This window comes from Anomaloglossus baeobatrachus, chromosome 3 (assembly GCF_048569485.1).
Source record: "Anomaloglossus baeobatrachus isolate aAnoBae1 chromosome 3, aAnoBae1.hap1, whole genome shotgun sequence".
Classification (NCBI taxonomy): domain Eukaryota; kingdom Metazoa; phylum Chordata; class Amphibia; order Anura; family Aromobatidae; genus Anomaloglossus; species Anomaloglossus baeobatrachus.
Window position 1 is genome coordinate 595,662,059 of NC_134355.1, and position 19,061 is coordinate 595,681,119.

The 19,061-nt window shown below is 46.9% G+C and overlaps 1 protein-coding gene across 3 annotated transcripts in view; it reads left to right on the forward strand.

The window, feature by feature from the left end:
- STAG1 (STAG1 cohesin complex component) overlaps nt 1-19,061 on the forward strand; it is a 331,716-nt gene that overhangs the window by 130,068 nt on the left and 182,587 nt on the right. For all 3 annotated transcript variants that reach the window (XM_075341032.1, XM_075341033.1, XM_075341034.1), the window contains exons 2-7: nt 187-315; nt 398-527; nt 609-767; nt 1,189-1,285; nt 4,898-4,974; nt 11,240-11,444. In XM_075341032.1, the coding sequence (XP_075197147.1) occupies nt 287-315; nt 398-527; nt 609-767; nt 1,189-1,285; nt 4,898-4,974; nt 11,240-11,444 (697 nt within the window). In that variant the 5' untranslated portion in view covers nt 187-286. The remainder of the gene's footprint in view (nt 1-186; nt 316-397; nt 528-608; nt 768-1,188; nt 1,286-4,897; nt 4,975-11,239; nt 11,445-19,061) is intronic.

Sequence of the window (19,061 nt, forward strand, 5' to 3'; positions counted from 1 at the left end):
CACTCACCCTAATGCATACAGTGTGTGCTGATATCTGCACCTCCTTTCCAAAACCTAAAATGTGACTGGGGTGAGCGGAGGCTGCTCCATCTCACGATAGCGTCTTATATAATGGGAGAAATGAGCAGTAAACTGATCCCGCACTTGCATTTTTCTAACATTTTGTTATGTTGTTTATTTTCTTAGGTTTATCACGGAGCAATTTCCAATAACTGAACCTGAAGCTAACATTTGGCAGCAAATCTCCCTGGGATTTACCTCGTCTGGAAAGAAAACTTGTGCAACGATGATTACTTCTGAGCTGTCAGTTTTGCAGTAAGTTCTTGTCTTGTACTTGGTGTTTCCAGTATCATTTTCCTGATCCAGAGAACAGAGTATAATATATACTTTCTCATAGGGACTCCACCAATGAAAGCGGTACGGTACACACAGACATGTCCGCCGTGGCCAGCGAGATGAGCTCCGAGATTGTGGAGGACATAGAGGTGAAAGGAAAGAGAAAAAGAGGGCGTCCAGGAAGACCCCCGGTATGTGGCGCTGAGATCTCTCCACGACCTGCATCTTTACATGTTGGAAAACGTGTCCTCAATTACTCCTTCTCTTTTCAGTCCGCCATAAAGAAACCGCGAAAGACTCCAGGTGAGAGGAGTCGGGGAGAGCCGGGATCCAGAGGAAGAGGCCGGGCAAACGGACATCCTCAGCAGAACGGAGAAGGCGAGCCCGTCACCCTCTTCGAAGTTGTAAAGATGGGCAAGAGTGCCATGCAGGTAATCACTATCGTCAAGATGGCCACTTGTGCAAAATTGAGCAGAAGTATTTTTTTCCCCCAAAGGACCTCTGTTTGCAGGGAGCATCCGGTTTGGTCTTTGCTGCTCCTTATATCTATGCATTAGGATCCAATGTGGAAGCAAACGCCCTTACTGGATATAAGAGCGCTGCTATATATATATATATATATATATATATATATATATATATATATATATACACATTTTATCAGAGTAGTTGGCATTTATGGTATAAGTGTCAAGTTGGCATCACAGCTGCGTGACATATAAAATCATTATTTCCCACTGAAATTATAGTCTCCAGAAGTACAGCACATCTTTAAATAATAGAGCTGTAAAAGTGAATTCAAGGCGCTATTCTGATATTGCTGACCCAAACCATGGCCTCTTTCCTCCACAGTCTGTGGTCGATGACTGGATTGAATCTTACAAGCAGGACCGAGATATTGCGCTTCTAGACCTGATAAACTTCTTCATCCAGTGTTCCGGGTGTAAAGGTAAGAGGATTGTTGTGCGCTGTCCGAGCCGGGGAGGCATTAATAACATGAGACCACAGGTGACTACTGTCATGTAAGTAGCGGTGTGAGGGTCAGCTAATGAAGTAATCATGTAGCCCAGGGGTCTCAAACTAGGCTGAGTATTGGGCCACACATAAAAAAAAAAATTAATTTTGGGGGGCCGCATTCTTTACAGGACAAAGTGACCTTTTTAGTGGTACATTAACTTTTTCTGTATGTACATTTTTAGATCACAATTTTTAAAAACATTTTTTCTCTCTCATTTATTATAACAAATGTGCACTTATTTTTGTTTATATAAAACTAGCTGTAGGGCCCGGCGTTGCCCGGGATAGTAACTGTTTCTGTATCTCTCTCCCAGTCTTTGTCTGTCTTTCTTTCACTGTCTGCTTGTGTCTGTCTCTTTCCCTGTCTGTATCTGTATCTCTGTCTCTGTCTGTCTCTCCATCTGCCTGACTGTGTGTCTGCCTGTCTCTTGCTATCTCTCTGTAGGTCTGTCTCTTGCTATCTCTGTGTGTCTTGCCATCTCTCTGTGTCTGTGTCTCTTGCCATTTCTGTGTCTGTGTCTCTTGCCCGGTCTGTCTCTCCACAGATTACCTCACACATGAGCTTCTTATACTAACAATTTCCTTTGTTCCTATAGCAACCAATCCCAGCGCCTATTAATAACCTGTAGCTCGCAGCGCCATTCACTTAAATGGAGGCTGTTTTTTTGGAGAGTAACTGTAAAGCGCGGGGTTAAATTTTCCCGTCAAAACATAGTCTGACATTCCCTCAGTCACATGGGGTGTCTATGCAAAATGTTGTGATTGTAAATGTGACGGTGCAGATTCCTTTAGCAGACATACATACATACACACACTCCGCTTTATATATTAAACATTTTTAATGGTAAAAAAAAGTTTGCATGCTTTTCATTTTGAATTTATTTATTTTATTTTTTTTACATTTTATCCCTTTGTAAGTAATATGGCTTTACAATTAGCACTATATAGTAATTTTGGCCACCATCTTTTAGTAATGTTCCCATTTTGGTCCTCATTTTATTACTGTGCCTATCCTGGTCCCCATCCTGTACTTATTTGCCCTTTCTTGTCCCAATTCTGTAGTAATGTGCCCCATCCTTGTTCCTATCCTGCAGTAATGTGCCCATTCAGGTTCTCTTCTTGTAGTAATGTGCTATATCCTGGTTCCCTTCTTGAATTAATGTGCCCATACTTGTCCCCATCCTGTGGTAATATGCCCATCCTGTAGTAATGTGCCCATGATTGTTCTCATCCTGTAATAATGTGCCCCATCCTGGTCCCTTGTAGTAATGTGCTCATCCTTGTCCCCTTCTGGTAGTAATGTCCCCTTTCCTAGTCCTTCTTGTAGCAATGTCCCCTATGTCTCCTAATATACATTCTTCACATAAACATGCACACACAAAGAAAAAAGTTTTTCCTCACCTGTCCTCTGTTCCCTCATTGTCCTCTTTCTTGCTTCTTGCGGTGTAGGGGGCTGTTGCGGTCAGCACTTTATTTCAGTTGAATGTCTTTCTGGCACCTCGCAGACTCTCTGCACAACCTTTACCAATGGCAGCCACTGGCTAATTAGAGTCCAGCAGCTGACTTCATACACCGTCAGCTGCTGGCCTCTGATTGGCCAGTGGCTGCCAATGGAATATCTGTACAGAGAACTTGTCTCCGCGCAGCAGTGGCAAATAATTAAACTGAAATAATGCGCGGACATTGGCGGACCCCTATTGCGGGCCGTGATAGTTAAAGGGTCTACATGTCTTGGGGCCACAAGAAGCAGCTTCATGGTCTACCCGCGTGTTTGAGATCCCTGCTGTAGACTGAGCAGAGCAACTTCACAAGCTTATTGGACTTATTTTTATTTTTAAGATATTTGGGGTTTTTTTTTACTCTATGTAAATAAGAATCATACAGAGCAGGTTTGCTTTTTCTGTACTCCTCAAACTACTGCACATAGAGGGGTTCTCTAACCTCCGACATAAATTAGGCAGAATACCACATATATAATTGGATATTTTGCTTAATATTTATTTATATATTTTTTTTTAAGGGTTTTTCCATCACATAACTATACAATCTGAAGCTTCTATATATTTTTTTTTTTTTTTTAAATCAGATACTTTTTTATTAAAACAGAGTACATACAACAGAATAACAAATCGGCATCCAAATTAAATTTATCACATCTATTACCCCTTTAACTCCCCCTCCCCCACCCCGGCAGCAACACTTCTCCCCGATACTACATCCCATATAGTACACACTTATAATACCCTTCAACTGTAGTATAGCAACCATCCCGTTGTGCAGGAGGAACAACTAGTAACACAAATGAAACAAAACATACACATCAGAGGTCTCAGACGGCTATCCCCGTCCCATATCAGTTTACTGGTCCATCACTCGTCTTATTCGCATTGCAGCCAAGGAGACCAGAGCTTCTCAAACATTTTAACATTCCCCCTTCTTTCATACACTCCCCGTTCCAGCTGAAGAATACATTTCACCCTTTTAATGTACTCTCCCCTGGTCGGGGGGTCTTTTTTAATCCAGGACCTGGCGATTAGCTTTCTTGCCGCATACAGCAGCCTAGCAATGACAATTTTCATAGTATTTTCCACCCCAAGCTCCTCAACATATCCCAATAGGCATAGCACTGGTTCCCTGGGGAGGACACACCCATATGTTCTTCCTATCTTGTGGATAACCTTAGTCCAAAAGGAGACCAGTCTCGGACAAGACCACATCATATGAAAAATACCTGCGTCAGATCCCTGACACCTTGGACACTCCGAATTCCTTTTCAACCCCATTTTAAACATCAGTAAGGGAGACCTATATACCCGGTGAATCACGTATAGGTGAGACAGTCTGGCTGGTTCGCTCATGGAAAGTTTAGGGACATACGCCAGGATACTCTCCCACACCTCCTCCGTTATCGGCCCAACTTCCTCCTCCCATTTAGATTTAGTTTTAATTGGGTATTCTAACAGAAAGGTATGTAGTATATCTTTATACGTGCCAGAAATGATCCCTTTAGTGCTTCCTCCGCCCTTACACACATACTCCAGTACCAGGTCAGTCTGTATGGCCACACTTTGTTTAGCCGCTTGGGCTGCAATCGCATGTTTTAATTGTCTGTAGTGGAGCCAGCCGGACGCCGGTAACTGAAACTCACTCTGTAACTGCGGGAACGATTTCACAATTCAAGCTTCTATATATTTAGTATACAGGAATCCCATGTTCTTCAGGTCTTACAGGCTCATTGTATTTCCCTACATATACACACACATATGTATATAGTATATATATACATATGTATATATATATATATATATATATATATATATATATATATATATATATATATATATATATATATATAATATGTATGTGTATATATATATATGTATATATATATATGTATGTGTATATATATATGTGTATGTATAATATACACACACACACACACACACCTTTTTCTTGGTTTGCTTAAATTATTCATGATTTAACTATTATTGTAGTTGTCTGAAGCCCTATAAACGTTCTGTAACTTTTTATTTGTGGTTTACAGGTACGGTAAGAATTGAGATGTTCAGGAATATGCAGAATGCTGAAATTATCCGAAAAATGACTGAAGAATTTGATGAGGTATGAGTGTTGTAAAGTGTTGAAACCAATCTTGTATGGATTGTTAGAATTCAAGGCTGCTTGTGAAGAGGTTTACATCCGTCCATTCTTTAGCTACTTAACCCCTTCAGCCCCCGGGCGTTTTCTGTTTTTTCCGTTCCTTTTTTTTTTTTTTTTTTTTGCTCCCCTTCTTCCGAGAGCCGTAACTTTTTTTTTTTTATTTTTCTGTCTTGTTTTTTGTTGGATGAGTTGTACTTTTAAATGAAACCATAAGTTTTACCATATAGTGTACTGGATACCAAACATGTATAGGTTTACTTGTATCTAAGGGGTTAAAAGAATTCACAAGCCTGTCCAAAAAAAAATGGCGTACGTTTTGCGCCATTTTCCAAAACCCGTAGCGTTCTCGTTTTTCGGCATCTATGGCTCAGTGACGGCTTATTTTTTTGCATCTCGAGCTGACTGTTTTAGTTGAACCATTTTTGCGCAGATGCTACGTTTTGATCGCCAATTATTTCATTTTGCGCAAAACTTGCGGCGACCAAAAAACGTAATTTTGGCGTTTAGAATTTTTTGCCGCTACGCCGTTTACTGATCAGATTAATTTATTTTTATATTTTGATCGAGCATTTCTGAAAAGGCAATACCAAATAAGTGTGTGTTTTTATTTTTTTAACTTTTTAATTTTCAATGGGGCGAAAGGGGGGTGATTTGAACTTTTTAGGTTTTTTTTTTCTAAAATTTTACTTTTACCGCTAGGGGGCTATATGGATCAACAATGCGATCGCTCTGCCATATCTTCAGATCACAGCTACATAGCTGAGAACTGCAGATGCGCTGCTTTACCCTCAGTGCTGGCATTATGCCGGCACTGAGAGAAAGTGACTCATGTTAGTTACAGGCATCATCACATGACCCTGTGCTACCATGGCAACCACCGAAAGTCATGTGATCACGCACGTGACTTCCGGTGGGGGCGGCAGTAAGTAAAAGTAATGGCCGCACGCATTTACATCTAACTGCCAGATTTTGGCAGCGAGATGTAAGGGGTTAAAAGTTGCTGGTGGAATGCGATTCCACTCATAACTTGCAAGCACACATGTCAGCTCTTGAAATCACCTGATATGTATGCGGATCACCGTGGCGATGATAGTGACACGATCCATTTACAATGCACTAAGAATTGTTAAAAAAAAAAATCCAAGTATGTTGACGAGGAACTTTATGAAAAAGCGAAATAAGCGGTGATTTCAACTATTTATTTTTTAGTCCTCTGGGGATTTGAACCTGCAATCTGTTATATGTTGCGAAACATTAATATGATAGCGAAATCACAGTTCTCCCATGAAGCTCATCCTCTACCTGGATAGCAGGTATGAGATGGCAGTTATGTAGGCCTTCATTAGCCCCCTTGCTACCATGCTAAACCATTGGCCCATTGTGATGACCTTATTTAAATTCCAGAGTCAGTGATTGACAGCAGTATTAACATGATAAAATTGCAGCGATGCTAGCAGTTACAGGCAGATGCCGGCTGTATAACACAGCCGGCATCTGCCTGGTAAGGAGCAGGCTGACTCTAAACTGTACCTCAATGCTTTGCTTTCCAGTAGTGGCTTTTTCTTTTTTTTTTTTTTTTAAATATGTAGTTTCTAAAGTATTTTTCTTAGCATCCGTTTGTGCCTGTCCACGTCATCCCACAAGAGCCATGTTGTTGCTCCATTCTATACCCGGACGTCCCTCCCCAGTCAGCCTAGCCGGTCCTGGCACTGGGAACCAGTACACAACCGGTACTGGTCGATCCCAGCACTGGCTGGAAATGAGGGCGCAGAGTGGGAAGTGCTCAGAACATTTTGACTGTCGTGTGACTTGTTTCCATAGCAAGAAGGCTATTTAAAGTAAATTAGAATGTCGTGCACCCTTTCTCTGATTTGGATAGTCAACCCCTAAAAGCCTGAGCAATTTTTAAGTTTTGCTTTTTCGGTTTTTCTTCTCCTTCCAAGAGGCATTGTCAAGGGAGAAATTTAGTTGAAGATAGCTAATGGTATCTTCGTTTAAGATATTCAGTGGCCGGTGCCGTATTAGCTGTATATCAGAGCTGTTGTTAATGAATCACACAATGATCACACAAGACGTGTTCTCTTTGAGCCAGCGTCACCAACTGAACTCGTGTATTGGATAGATTCAATTATACAGAATGCATCATTGACCTTGGGACTAGAACAGGGAGCATTCAACTCCCTAATTTCTTTGTCGCTCCATTGGGAGACCCAGACAATTGGGTGTATAGCTTCTGCCTCCGGAGGCCACACAAAGTATTACACTTTAAAAAGTGTAACCCCTCCCCTCTGCCTATACACCCTCCCGTGCATCAAGGGCTCCTCAGTTTTTATGCTTTGTGTTGAAGGAGGCATACATTCACTCGAGCTCCCATTTTAGTCAGCAGCAGCTGCTGATTGTATCGGATGGAAGAAAAGAGGGCCCCCCACAGGGCCCCCGGCATGCTCCCTTCTCACCCCACTGAGTCGGCGGTGCTGTTAAGGTTGAGGTACCCATTGCGGGTACAAAGGCTGGAGCCACATGCCGTTTTCCTTCCCCATCCCTTAGAGGCTCTGGGAGAAGTGGGATCCTAACCGGTCGTCCATTCACTGGGACCGGGCTCCCTCCGCAGCCCCTGTGGGATTCTGACGGACAGGAGACTTGGTATCATCAGGGAACCTGGACTCCGACAGAGTCCTTCCTTCAGATCAATGTTCTGGAGATAAGGGCAGTGTATCTGGCCCTAAAGGCGTTCCATCGGTGGCTGGAGGGCAGGCAGATCCGCATAGAGTCGGACAACGCCACAGCGGTCGCGTACATCAACCACCAGGGCGGCACGCGCAGCCGTCAAACCTTCCAAGAAGTTCGGCGGATTCTGCTGTGGGCGGAGGCCACAGCCTCCACCATCTCCGCAGTTCACATCCCGGGCGTAGAGAACTGGGAAGCAGACTTTTTCAGTCGCCAGGGCATGGACGCAGGGGAATGGTCTCTTCACCCGGACGTGTTTCAAGAGATCTGTTGCCGCTGGGGAACGCCGGACGTCGATCTCATGGCGTCTCGGCACAACAACAAAGTCCCGGCATTCATGGCACGGTCATAGGATCACAGAGCTCTGGCGGCGGACGCATTAGTTCAGGATTGGTCGCAGTTTCGACTGCCTTATGTATTTCCTCCTCTGGCAATGCTGCCCAGAGTGTTACGCAAGATCAGGTCCGACTGCCGCCGCGCCATCCTCGTCGCTCCAGACTGGCCGAGGAGGTCGTGGTACCCGGATCTGTGGCACCTCACGGTGGGTCAACCGTGGGCACTCCCAGACCGACCAGACTTGCTGTCTCAAGGGCCATTTTTCCATCTGAATTCTGCGGCCCTCAACCTGACTGTGTGGCCATTGAGTCCTGGCTCCTAGCGTCCTCAGGGTTATCTCAAGATGTCATTCCCACTATGAGACAGGCTAGGAAACCTACTTCCGCCAAGATCTATCACAGGGCTTGGAGGATCTTCTTATCCTGGTGCTCTGATAAGGGTTTTACCCCCTGGCCGTTTGCCTTACCCACTTTTCTTTCCTTCCTTCAATCCGGAATGGACAAGGGTTTGTCTCTCGGCTCTCTCAAGGGACAAGTATCGGCGCTTTCCGTGTTTTTTCAAAAGAGTCTAGCCAGCTTCCGCAGGTCCGCACGTTCCTGCAGGGAGTTTGCCACATAGCTCCACCTTACAAGCGGCCGCTGGAACCCTGGGATCTTAACAGGGTTCTAAGGGCTCTTCAGAAACCACCTTTCGAGCCGCTGCGGGATGTCTCTCTATCACATCTTTCGCAGAAGGTGGCATTTCTAGTGGCAGTTACATCACTCCGAAGAGTGTCAGAGCTTGCAGCGCTGTCATGCAAAGCCCCCTTCCTGGTTTTTCACCAGGATAAGGTGGTTCTGCGTCCGGTCCCGGAATTTCTCCCTAAGGTGGTATCCCCTTTTCATATCAATCAGGATATCTCCTTACCTTCATTTTGCCCTCATCCAGTTCACCAATGTGAAAAGGATTTGCACTTGTTAGATCTAGTGAGAGCACTCCGGCTCTACGTGTCTCGCACGGCGCCACTGCGCCGTTCTGATGCGCTCTTTGTCCTTGTCGCTGGCCAGCGTTAGGGGTCGCAGGCTTCCAAGTCAACCTTGGCTCGGTGGATCAAGGAACCGATTTTTGAAGCCTACCGTTCGTCTGGGCTTCCGATTCCTTCAGGGCTGAAAGCCCATTCTACCAGAGCCGTAGGTGCGTCCTGGGCATTGCGGCACCGGGCTACGGCTCAGCAGGCGTGTCAGGCGGCTACCTGGTCTAGTCTGCACACTTTCACGAAACACTATCAGGTGCATACCTATGCTTCGGCAGATGCCAGTCTAGGTAGGCGAGTCCTTCAGGCGGCGGTTGCCCACCTGTAAGAGGGGGCCGTTGTCGGCTCTTTTTATCGGGCTATTCTTTTACCCACCCAGGGACTGCTTTTGGACGTCCCAATTGTCTGGGTCTCCCAATGGAGCGACAAAGAAGAAGGGAATTTTGTTTACTTACCGTAAATTCCTTTTCTTCTAGCTCCTATTGGGAGACCCAGCACCCGCCCCTGTTCCCTTCGGGCTGGTTGTTCTTTTGTGTACACATGTTGTTCATGTTGAATTGTTCTTTTGGTTCATGGTTTTCAGTTCTCCGAACATCCTTCGGATTGAATTTACCTTAGACCAATTTATAAGTTTCCTCCTTCCTGCTTTTGCACCAAAACTGAGGAGCCCGTGATGCACGGGAGGGTGTATAGGCAGAGGGGAGGGGTTACACTTTTTAAAGTGTAATACTTTGTGTGGCCTCCGGAGGCAGAAGCTATACACCCAATTGTCTGGGTCTCCCAATAGGAGCTAGAAGAAAAGGAATTTACGGTAAGTAAACAAAATTCCCTTCTTTTCCCAGTATACTATAAAATACATCTGTTCGTTATCCATTCTTTCTATGTGAAACTACTGATAAGACTTTTGCTCATCATTATGAAGACTTTCATTGTTTGTACATCTGTTCACTTATTCTTGGTAACCCCTTCATGACTATACAGCTTAAAATCATATTATGAATCTGTGTGATTGCTATATAGACACATAGATAATTATACAACTACATCTATATTTTGATTTTTTTTTTACATACACAGATAATCTTATTACGTTAGAACAAACAAGCTATAGCTCAGGCCACCTCCACAGCATAACTTTTTTCCCCCCTCTTCGTCTATTGATATAGCCATATGCTCATTTGTTTTCTGAGGGACGAGTTTTGAAGCTTTTTAGTTTTCAATAACACCATTCATTTTATCTAACAACATACTGAGGAATGGGAAAATAAACACCAAGTGGGGTGGAATGGTAAAAAAAAAAAAATAAAACTCAATCTGCCATAATTTTTGGGGTTTTGTTTTGGTGCGCATTGCACAGTAAAAAAAAATACCTAGGTGCAAATCTCTGTTGGCCAATATGATTACAATAATGCCAAACGTGAAAAAAAATACTAAATTTGTATTAGAAAAAAATATATATATTTTTTTTGTGCCAATTGAGCTGTGTGAAGGCGTGTGTATCATTATTAGACCGGGACCTGTGATCGCCTGATCGTTTATACTTCAATAGTAAAGAGTAACTCGTTGACCTATTTGAAGTTCCACAGTAGTACCAAGATGGCAGCAATGGGGATTTCAGCATGCTCCTGGCTGCCATGGTAACCTATCCGTTCCCTGCAAAAACTGTGCAATTTACATGCTGCTCTAAGATAAACAGCGTCATCTAAATGGTCAACAGCAGCGGGAGGAATTATTGAATCAGCCTCTCTCCTGGCAATTTGTTTTTTTTTTTTGTTTTTTTTGTTTTTTTTTATAACAAATGGTTTTAATTCACCCCCTGCCGCTGCTTCCGTTGTTTATTTTCAAGTGCTGAAGTCATTGCTGCAGTAAACGATAGAGCTCAGCAGCTCTGGCAGGGCCGCGGAGCTCACTGATTGGCTGCAATATATACATTCTCATATATGTGAATTAGATTTTGTGGGAAATGTATGTGTTTACTGAGACCTACTAATGGTTAGAACCAAGGATGCGACTGGATTCTCAAATGTGTTGGGTAAGCCTAAGCCATAGTCTTCCCCCTGATTGCTTACAACGTCTATGTTATACTTGCGATTTTTGGAACTATGGAATATTTAAGAGGTTTTATCTCATATATTTTTTTTTTTTTTTTAGGACAGCGGTGACTACCCTCTCACAATGCCTGGCCCTCACTGGAAAAAGTTTCGCGGCAACTTCTGTGAGTTCATTGGCGTCTTGATCCGGCAGTGTCAGTATAGCATCATATACGACGAGTACATGATGGACACTGTGATTTCCCTTCTGACCGGTCTCTCAGACTCCCAGGTCCGAGCATTCAGGCATACAAGCACACTGGCAGGTAACACCTTTTTTCTTTTTTATTTATTTTATATGTATTTCTTCAGCGCTCTATTGGGAGACCCAGACGATTGGGTGTATAGCACTGCCTCCGGAGGCCACACAAAGCAATTACACTAAAAAGTGTAAGGCCCCTCCCCTTCTGGCTATACACCCCCAGTGGGATCACTGGCTCACCAGTTTTCTGCTTTGTGCGAAGGAGGTCAGACATCCACGCATAGCTCCACTGTTTGTAGTCAGCAGTAGCTGCTGGCTATATCGGATGGAAGAAAAGAGGGCCCATATGGGGCCCCCAGCATGCTCCCTTCTCACCCGCGGTGGTGCTTGTAAGGTTGAGGTAACTATTGCTGGTACAGAGGCTGGAGCCCACATGCTGTTTTCCTTCCACATCCCCTTAGGGCTCTGTGGAAGTGGGATCTTACCGGCCTCCAAGCCCTGAGGCCGGGCTCCATCCACAGACCCATAGAACCTGCTGGATTTGGAGCGGGAGTGCCGTTCAGGGACAAGGCCCTGCAACTTTCAGGTACTCTGTGTCCCCGGCAGGCACGGACACTCTCAAGGCTTGCTGAGCGTTATAGTGCGCCGGGGACAGTAGCGCTGTGCGCTGGGGTTAGGTCACTGCAGCTTTGCTGAGTGACGTTACATGTTGGGAACTACTGCGCCGACCGCTACTGGAGCGGCGGCGCAGCTGCGACTTGTGGTGCGCCGGGGACTTGCGCCGACCGCGCTTTTACGGCGGCGGCGCTTCTAACTTTAGCCCCCGGCTTCTGCGGCCTAGCGCCGCTTCGTTCCCGCCCCCACCCTGTCAATCAGGGTAGGGGAGAGACGCTGCTCAATTGGCAGCGCCGAGGGCTGGAGCTTTATTTACATGCTCCAGCCCTCTCACTAGGCACAGTGGGAAGCAGGCTTCCCGCTCTTCGTCTGTATACGCCCAGGGCCCGCCCCCCCTCTCCAAAGGATGCCGGCAGCCATTACACATGCGGTCTGGCTGGGGAAAGGCAGCAGGCTCTGGGAGACCCAGACTAAAGGGATTTCGGCGACCACACACCCGCTCCTAAGCGGGCGGTAAGCTGCACTTTAGTGCTGGCCCCACTTGTGCCTCAGTGTTATATTAGTGTACTTTTTTCTTAGTACCATATATATATATAGTTGCACTGTAAGGTCGCTTCTTGGCTGGACACCCTGTACTGCTCTGAGGAGGCAGCAACATGTCATCCGCAAAACGCAAGGGTGCCAAGGCACAGGCTGTGTACACTGTTTGTACTGCATGTGGGGCTGATCTACCGGCAGGCTCCAAAGACTCACATTGTATGCAATGTTCAGTCCCAGTGGCACTCCGTCAGCCAGAGCCTAATGTGGTGGTAGCCCAGGCAGAGACGCCTGTGAACCCTGCCCCGGTGACGGGGACAGACTTTGCAGTTTTTGCTGACAAAATGTCTGTGACTATGTTAAAAATCCTGGAGACCTTGCAGTCCAGGCCAGTTACTCAGACCATGGACACTGCTGTGTCTATGCTCTCCGGTCCCCCTCAGTTGGAACTAATCCGTACTTCAAGGGGGTCTCAAGCATCACAGGCTGAAGTCTCTGACTCAGATGACAGTCCCAGGCAGCCTAAGCGAGCTCGCTGGGAAAGACCCTCCACGTCCTCACACTGCTCAGGGTCTCAGCGAGAAGAGTCTCTCTGTGATGAGACTGAGGACGGGGATCAGGATTCTAATCCTGAGGCTCCTTTCAATCTGGATGCCCCTGATGGTGACGCCATGGTTAATGACCTTATATCGGCAATTAATAGACTGTTGGATATTTCTCCCCCAGCCCCTTCTGCAGAGGAGGCAGCGGCACAGCAGGAGAAGTTCCATTTCCTGTATCCCAAGCGTAAATTTCAGCTGGTTTAGCACAGGTGGATGCTGTCATACATCCAGCAGTGCCGCAGGTGGCGTCCCTAACTTCGCAAATGTCTGCGTTTGCGACCTATGCTATCAATGCTGTCCTAGAATCTACGAGCCGTACCGCTATGGCGTCCGCCAATTCTGTGGTTTTGCGCAGAGCCTTGTGGTTAAAGGACTGGAAAGCAGATGCTGGTTCCAAAAAATGCTTAACCAGCTTGCCATTATCCAGAGACAGACTGTTTGGTGAGCCATTGGCTGAAATCATAAAACAGTCCAAGGGTAAGGACTCTTCCTTACCACAGCCCAGAGCAAGTAAACCTCAACAGAAAAAGTGGCAGTCGAGGTTTCGGTCCTTTCGAGGCTCGGGCAAGGCCCAATTCTCCTCGTCCAAAAGGACTCAGAAAGAACAAGGGAGCTCAGATTCCTGGCGGGCTCACTCACGCCCCAGGAAAGCAAATGGAGGAACCGCTTCCAAAGCGGCTACCTCATGACTTTCGGCCTCCTCCCTCCGCATCCTCGGTCGGTGGCAGGCTCTCCCGCTTTTGCGACATTTGGCTGTCACAGGTCAAGGACCGGTGGGTAACAGACATTTTGTCTCGCGGGTACAGAATCGAGTTCAGTTCTCGACCTCCACTTCGGTTCTTCAGAACCTCCCCACACCCCAACCGAGCAGATGCCCTGCTGCAGGCGGTGGACTCTCTAAGAGCAGAAGGAGTCGTGATCCCTGTCCCCCCTCAGGAACGGGGGCGAGGATTTTACTCCAATCTCTTTGTGGTTCCAAAAAAGGACGGCTCCTTCCGTCCTGTTCTGGACCTAAAACTGCTCAACAAGCATGTGAACGCCAGGCGGTTCCGGATGGAATCCCTCCGCTCAGTCATTGCCTCAATGTCTCAAGGAGATTTCATAGCATCAATAGACATCAAAGATGCTTATCTCCACGTGCCGATTGCTACAGAGCACCAACGCTTTCTACGCTTCGTGATAGGAGACGACCATCTTCAGTTCGTAGCTCTGCCATTTGGTCTGGCGACAGCCCCTCGGGTGTTCACCAAGATCATGGCGGCAGTGGTAGCAGTCTTGCACTCTCACGGACATTCTGTGATCCCTTACTTGGACGATCTACTGGTCAAGGCACCCTCTCAAGAGGCATGCCAACTCAGCCTGAATGTTGCACTGGAGACTCTCCAGGCGTTCGGGTGGATCATCAACTTCCCAAAGTCAAATCTGTCACCGACCCAATCACTAACGTATCTTGGCATGGAGTTTCATACTCTCCCAGCGATAGTGAAGCTTCCGCTGGACAAGCAGCGGTCTCTACAGACTGGGGTGCAGGCTCTCCTTCAAAGTCAGTCGCACTCCTTAAGACGCCTCATGCACTTCCTCGGGAAGATGGTGGCGGCAATAGAGGCGGTTCCGTTTGCGCAGTTTCATCTGCGTCCACTTCAATGGGACATTCTCCGCCAATGGGACGGGAAGTCAACATCCCTGGACAGGAAAGTCTCCCTTTCCCAGACGGCCAAGGACTCTCTGCTGTGGTGGCTTCTTCCCACCTCATTATCACAGGGAAGATCCTTCCTACCACCGTCTTGGGCGGTGGTCACGACAGACGCGAGTCTGTCAGGGTGGGGAGCAGTTTTTCTCCACCACAGGGCTCAGGGTACGTGGACTCGGCAGGAGTCCACCCTTCAGATCAATGTTCTGGAAATCAGAGCAGTGTATCTTGCCCTACTAGCCTTCCAGCAGTGGCTGGAGGGAAAGCAGATCCGAATTCAGTCGGACAACTCCACAGCGGTGGCATACATCAACCACCAAGGGGGGACACGCAGTCGGCAAGCCTTCCAGGAAGTCCGGCGGATTCTGATGTGGGTGGAAGCCGCAGCCTCCACCATATCCGCAGTTCACATCCCCGGCGTAGAAAACTGGGAAGCAGACTTCCTCAGTCGCCAGGGCATGGACGCAGGGGAATGGTCCCTTCACCCAGACGTGTTTCAGGAAATCTGTCGCCGCTGGGGGGTGCCGGACGTCGACCTAATGGCGTCACGGCACAACAACAAGGTCCCAACCTTCATGGCACGGTCTCGCGATCAAAGAGCGCTGGCGGCAGACGCCCTAGTGCAAGATTGGTCGCAGTTCCGGCTCCCTTATGTGTTTCCACCTCTGGCACTCTTGCCCAGAGTGCTACGCAAGATCAGATCCGATTGCAGCCGCGTCATACTTGTCGCCCCAGACTGGCCGAGGAGGGCGTGGTATCCGGATCTGTGGCAGCTCACGGTCGGCCAACCGTGGGCACTACCAGACCGACCAGACTTACTGTCCCAAGGGCCGTTTTTCCATCGGAATTCTGCGGCCCTGAACCTGACTGTGTGGCCATTGAGTCCTGGATCCTAGCGTCTTCAGGATTGTCCCAAGGGGTCGTTGCCACCATGAGACAGGCTAGGAAGCCCACGTCCGCTAAGATCTACCACAGAACGTGGAGGATATTCTTATCCTGGTCCTCTGCTCAGGGAGTGTCTCCCTGGCCATTTGCATTGCCTACCTTTCTTTCTTTCCTGCAATCTGGGTTAGAAAAAGGTTTGTCGCTCAGCTCCCTTAAAGGTCAGGTCTCGGCGCTATCCGTCTTTTTTCAGAGGCGTTTGGCACGCCTTCCTAAGGTGCGCACGTTCCTGCAGGGGGTTTGTCATATTGTACCCCCGTACAAGCGGCCGTTAGATCCATGGGATCTGAACAGGGTACTGGTTGCCCTCCAGAAGCCGCCCTTCGAGCCTCTGAGGGAGGTTTCACTTTCTAGACTATCACAGAAAGTGGCTTTTCTGGTAGCGATCACATCTCTTCGGAGAGTGTCTGAGCTGGCAGCACTATCATCCAAGGCTCCCTTCCTGGTCTTCCACCAGGACAAGGTTGTGCTGCGCCCCATTCAGGAGTTTCTCCCGAAGGTGGTATCCTCTTTTCATCTTAATCAGGATATCTCTTTGCCTTCGTTTTGTCCTCATGCAGTTCATCGGTATGAGAAAGATTTACATTTGTTAGATCTGGTGAGAGCACTCAGAATCTACATTTCCCGCACGGCGCCCTTGCGCCGTTCGGATGCACTCTTTGTCCTTGTCGCTGGTCAGCGCAAAGGGTCGCAGGCTTCTAAGGCCACCCTGGCTCGATGGATCAAAGAACCAATTCTTGAAGCCTACCGTTCTGCTGGGCTTCCGGTTCCATCAGGGCTGAAGGCCCATTCTACCAGAGCCGTGGGTGCATCCTGGGCATTACGACACCAGGCTACGGCTCAGCAGGTGTGCCAGGCAGCTACCTGGTCGAGTCTGCACACTTTCACCAAACATTATCAGGTGCATACCTATGCTTCGGCGGACGCCAGCCTAGGTAGAAGAGTCCTGCAGGCGGCAGTTGCCTCCCCGTAGGGGAGGGCTGTCTTGCAGCTCTAACATGAGGTATTTCTTTACCCACCCAGGGACAGCTTTTGGACGTCCCAATCGTCTGGGTCTCCCAATAGAGCGCTGAAGAAGAAGGGAATTTTGTTACTTACCGTAAATTCCTTTTCTTCTAGCTCTTATTGGGAGACCCAGCACCCGCCCTGTTGTCCTTCGGGATTTTTGGTTTGTTTGCGGGTACACATGTTGTTCATGTTGAACGGTTTTCAGTTCTCCGTTGTTACTCGGAGAGAATTTGTTTAAACCAGTTATTGGCTTTCCTCCTTCTTGCTTTTGCACTAAAACTGGTGAGCCAGTGATCCCACTGGGGGTGTATAGCCAGAAGGGGAGGGGCCTTACACTTTTTAGTGTAATTGCTTTGTGTGGCCTCCGGAGGCAGTGCTATACACCCAATCGTCTGGGTCTCCCAATAAGAGCTAGAAGAAAAGGAATTTACGGTAAGTAACAAAATTCCCTTCTTTTATACTTGACCAACAAAAATATTTGGCTTATGCAGTGGATACAAAAAGTGTACACACGTCTGCCTATTGCTATGTGCCCACGTGTGCGCTCTGCACCGCAGCTAAAAGGTGCACTTCAGAGAGCAGCTGAAAAGCTCCGTTCTGAAGCGCATGGTGCCTGCAGAATTCGTGCGCTCTGCCTGCAGCTCCTGCCATAGACAGCATGCAAACCGCACAGAAGAAGTGACATGTCACTTCTTAGAACGCAGCGATTCGGGCAGCAGCCGAATCGCTGCGTTCTAATATGCCACGTGCGCACGGCTCCTGCACAATCTCCATAGACTGTGCAGGGGACGCAGGACGCATGCAGTTACTCTGCGGTGCAGATCGCAGCGTAACTGCATGAAAACACGCAATGTGGGCACATAACCTTAAAGGGACTCTGTCACCTAATCTGAGAGCAGCATTATGTAGGGGTAGAGATCCGGATCCCAGCAATGTGTCACTTACTGGGCTGCTTAGTGTAGTTTTGATAAAATCACTGATTACTCAGCAGTAGATTATCATTAGAGGACTACATACCCTGCTGGTAGTCCAGCAGATTCATGAGCTCTGTATAACTACTAGCTCTGCAGCAGAGAAAACAGTGATTTCATGAAAATGACAGCAAACAGCTCAGTAAGAGACACATCGCTGGAATCAGGGTCTCTGTCTCTACATTATGCTGCTCTCAGATGGGGGAGCAAAAACTTGTTGACAGAGTACCTTTTAAATGCCAGGTGTTCGTCATGTAAGAAAAAAAATTATACCACTATTGATCAGAATTTATTTTTTTACCTTTAACCCTTTAAAGGCGTATGACTTGCTGCTATATGTTGGCTCCCTGACTTCGATGCAGGCTAATGTTTGATTTTCCGCTTTGTGGGCGGAGTTAATATATTCCTGGTGTTCATCTGATTCATTAATTATGACTTAAAAAGACACAATTTGGTGTCACTTTATTCCAGTTTTGGTGTATTTTCTAAGTACTCCAAAAGCAGCTCAAAGCGGGGATAAAAGCCTATTTTGACTGGTGCAAAATTAATCAAAATTGCCATCGTGATTCATGAATTTGGCACAAAAAAACGGCAGAAGTAAAATTACTTAAGGAAAAAAACGCAAATGAATTGTGGCCTTTCTCTTATGTCAGGAGTCAGTATAGCACATCTAGAATTGCCGATCTTTACCCACTCTTTCCTGTAGTAACTCCAAACCTGTCAGATTGTGAGGCCATCTTTTGTGTATAGCGCCCTCTATTGGTCACCCACAGAATTGCAATTACATTCAGGTCTGGGTTCTGGCTGGGCCATTACAAAACTTTAATCTTCTTCTGGCAAAGCCTTTCTTTTGTTGCTATGGAGGTCGCTTAAGGCCATTGTCTTTCTGAAACGTGAAATTCATCTTATGCTTTTTAGCCAAGGCCTGAAGGTTTTAATTCAGAATTTACTGAAATTTGGAACTGCTCATTTCTTCCATTATGATTAAGCCCCAGTTCCAACTCTTGAAGAACAGCCCCAAAGCTTAATGCTGCCTCCACCATTCCTCAACGGTGTCTGATTGGATTGATCTGATCTGATTGGATGACTGCGGTGTCTGGTCAGTAGAGGTGATTGTGGATGACTGCGGTGTCTGGATGACTGCGGTGTCTGGTCAGTAGAGGTGATTGGATGACTGCGGTGTCTGGTCAGTAGAGGTGATTGTGGATGACTGCGGTGTCTGGTCAGTAGAGGTGATTGTGGATGACTGCGGTGTCTGATCAGTAGAGGTGATTGTGGATGACTGCGGTGTCTGATCAGTAGAGGTGATTGTGGAT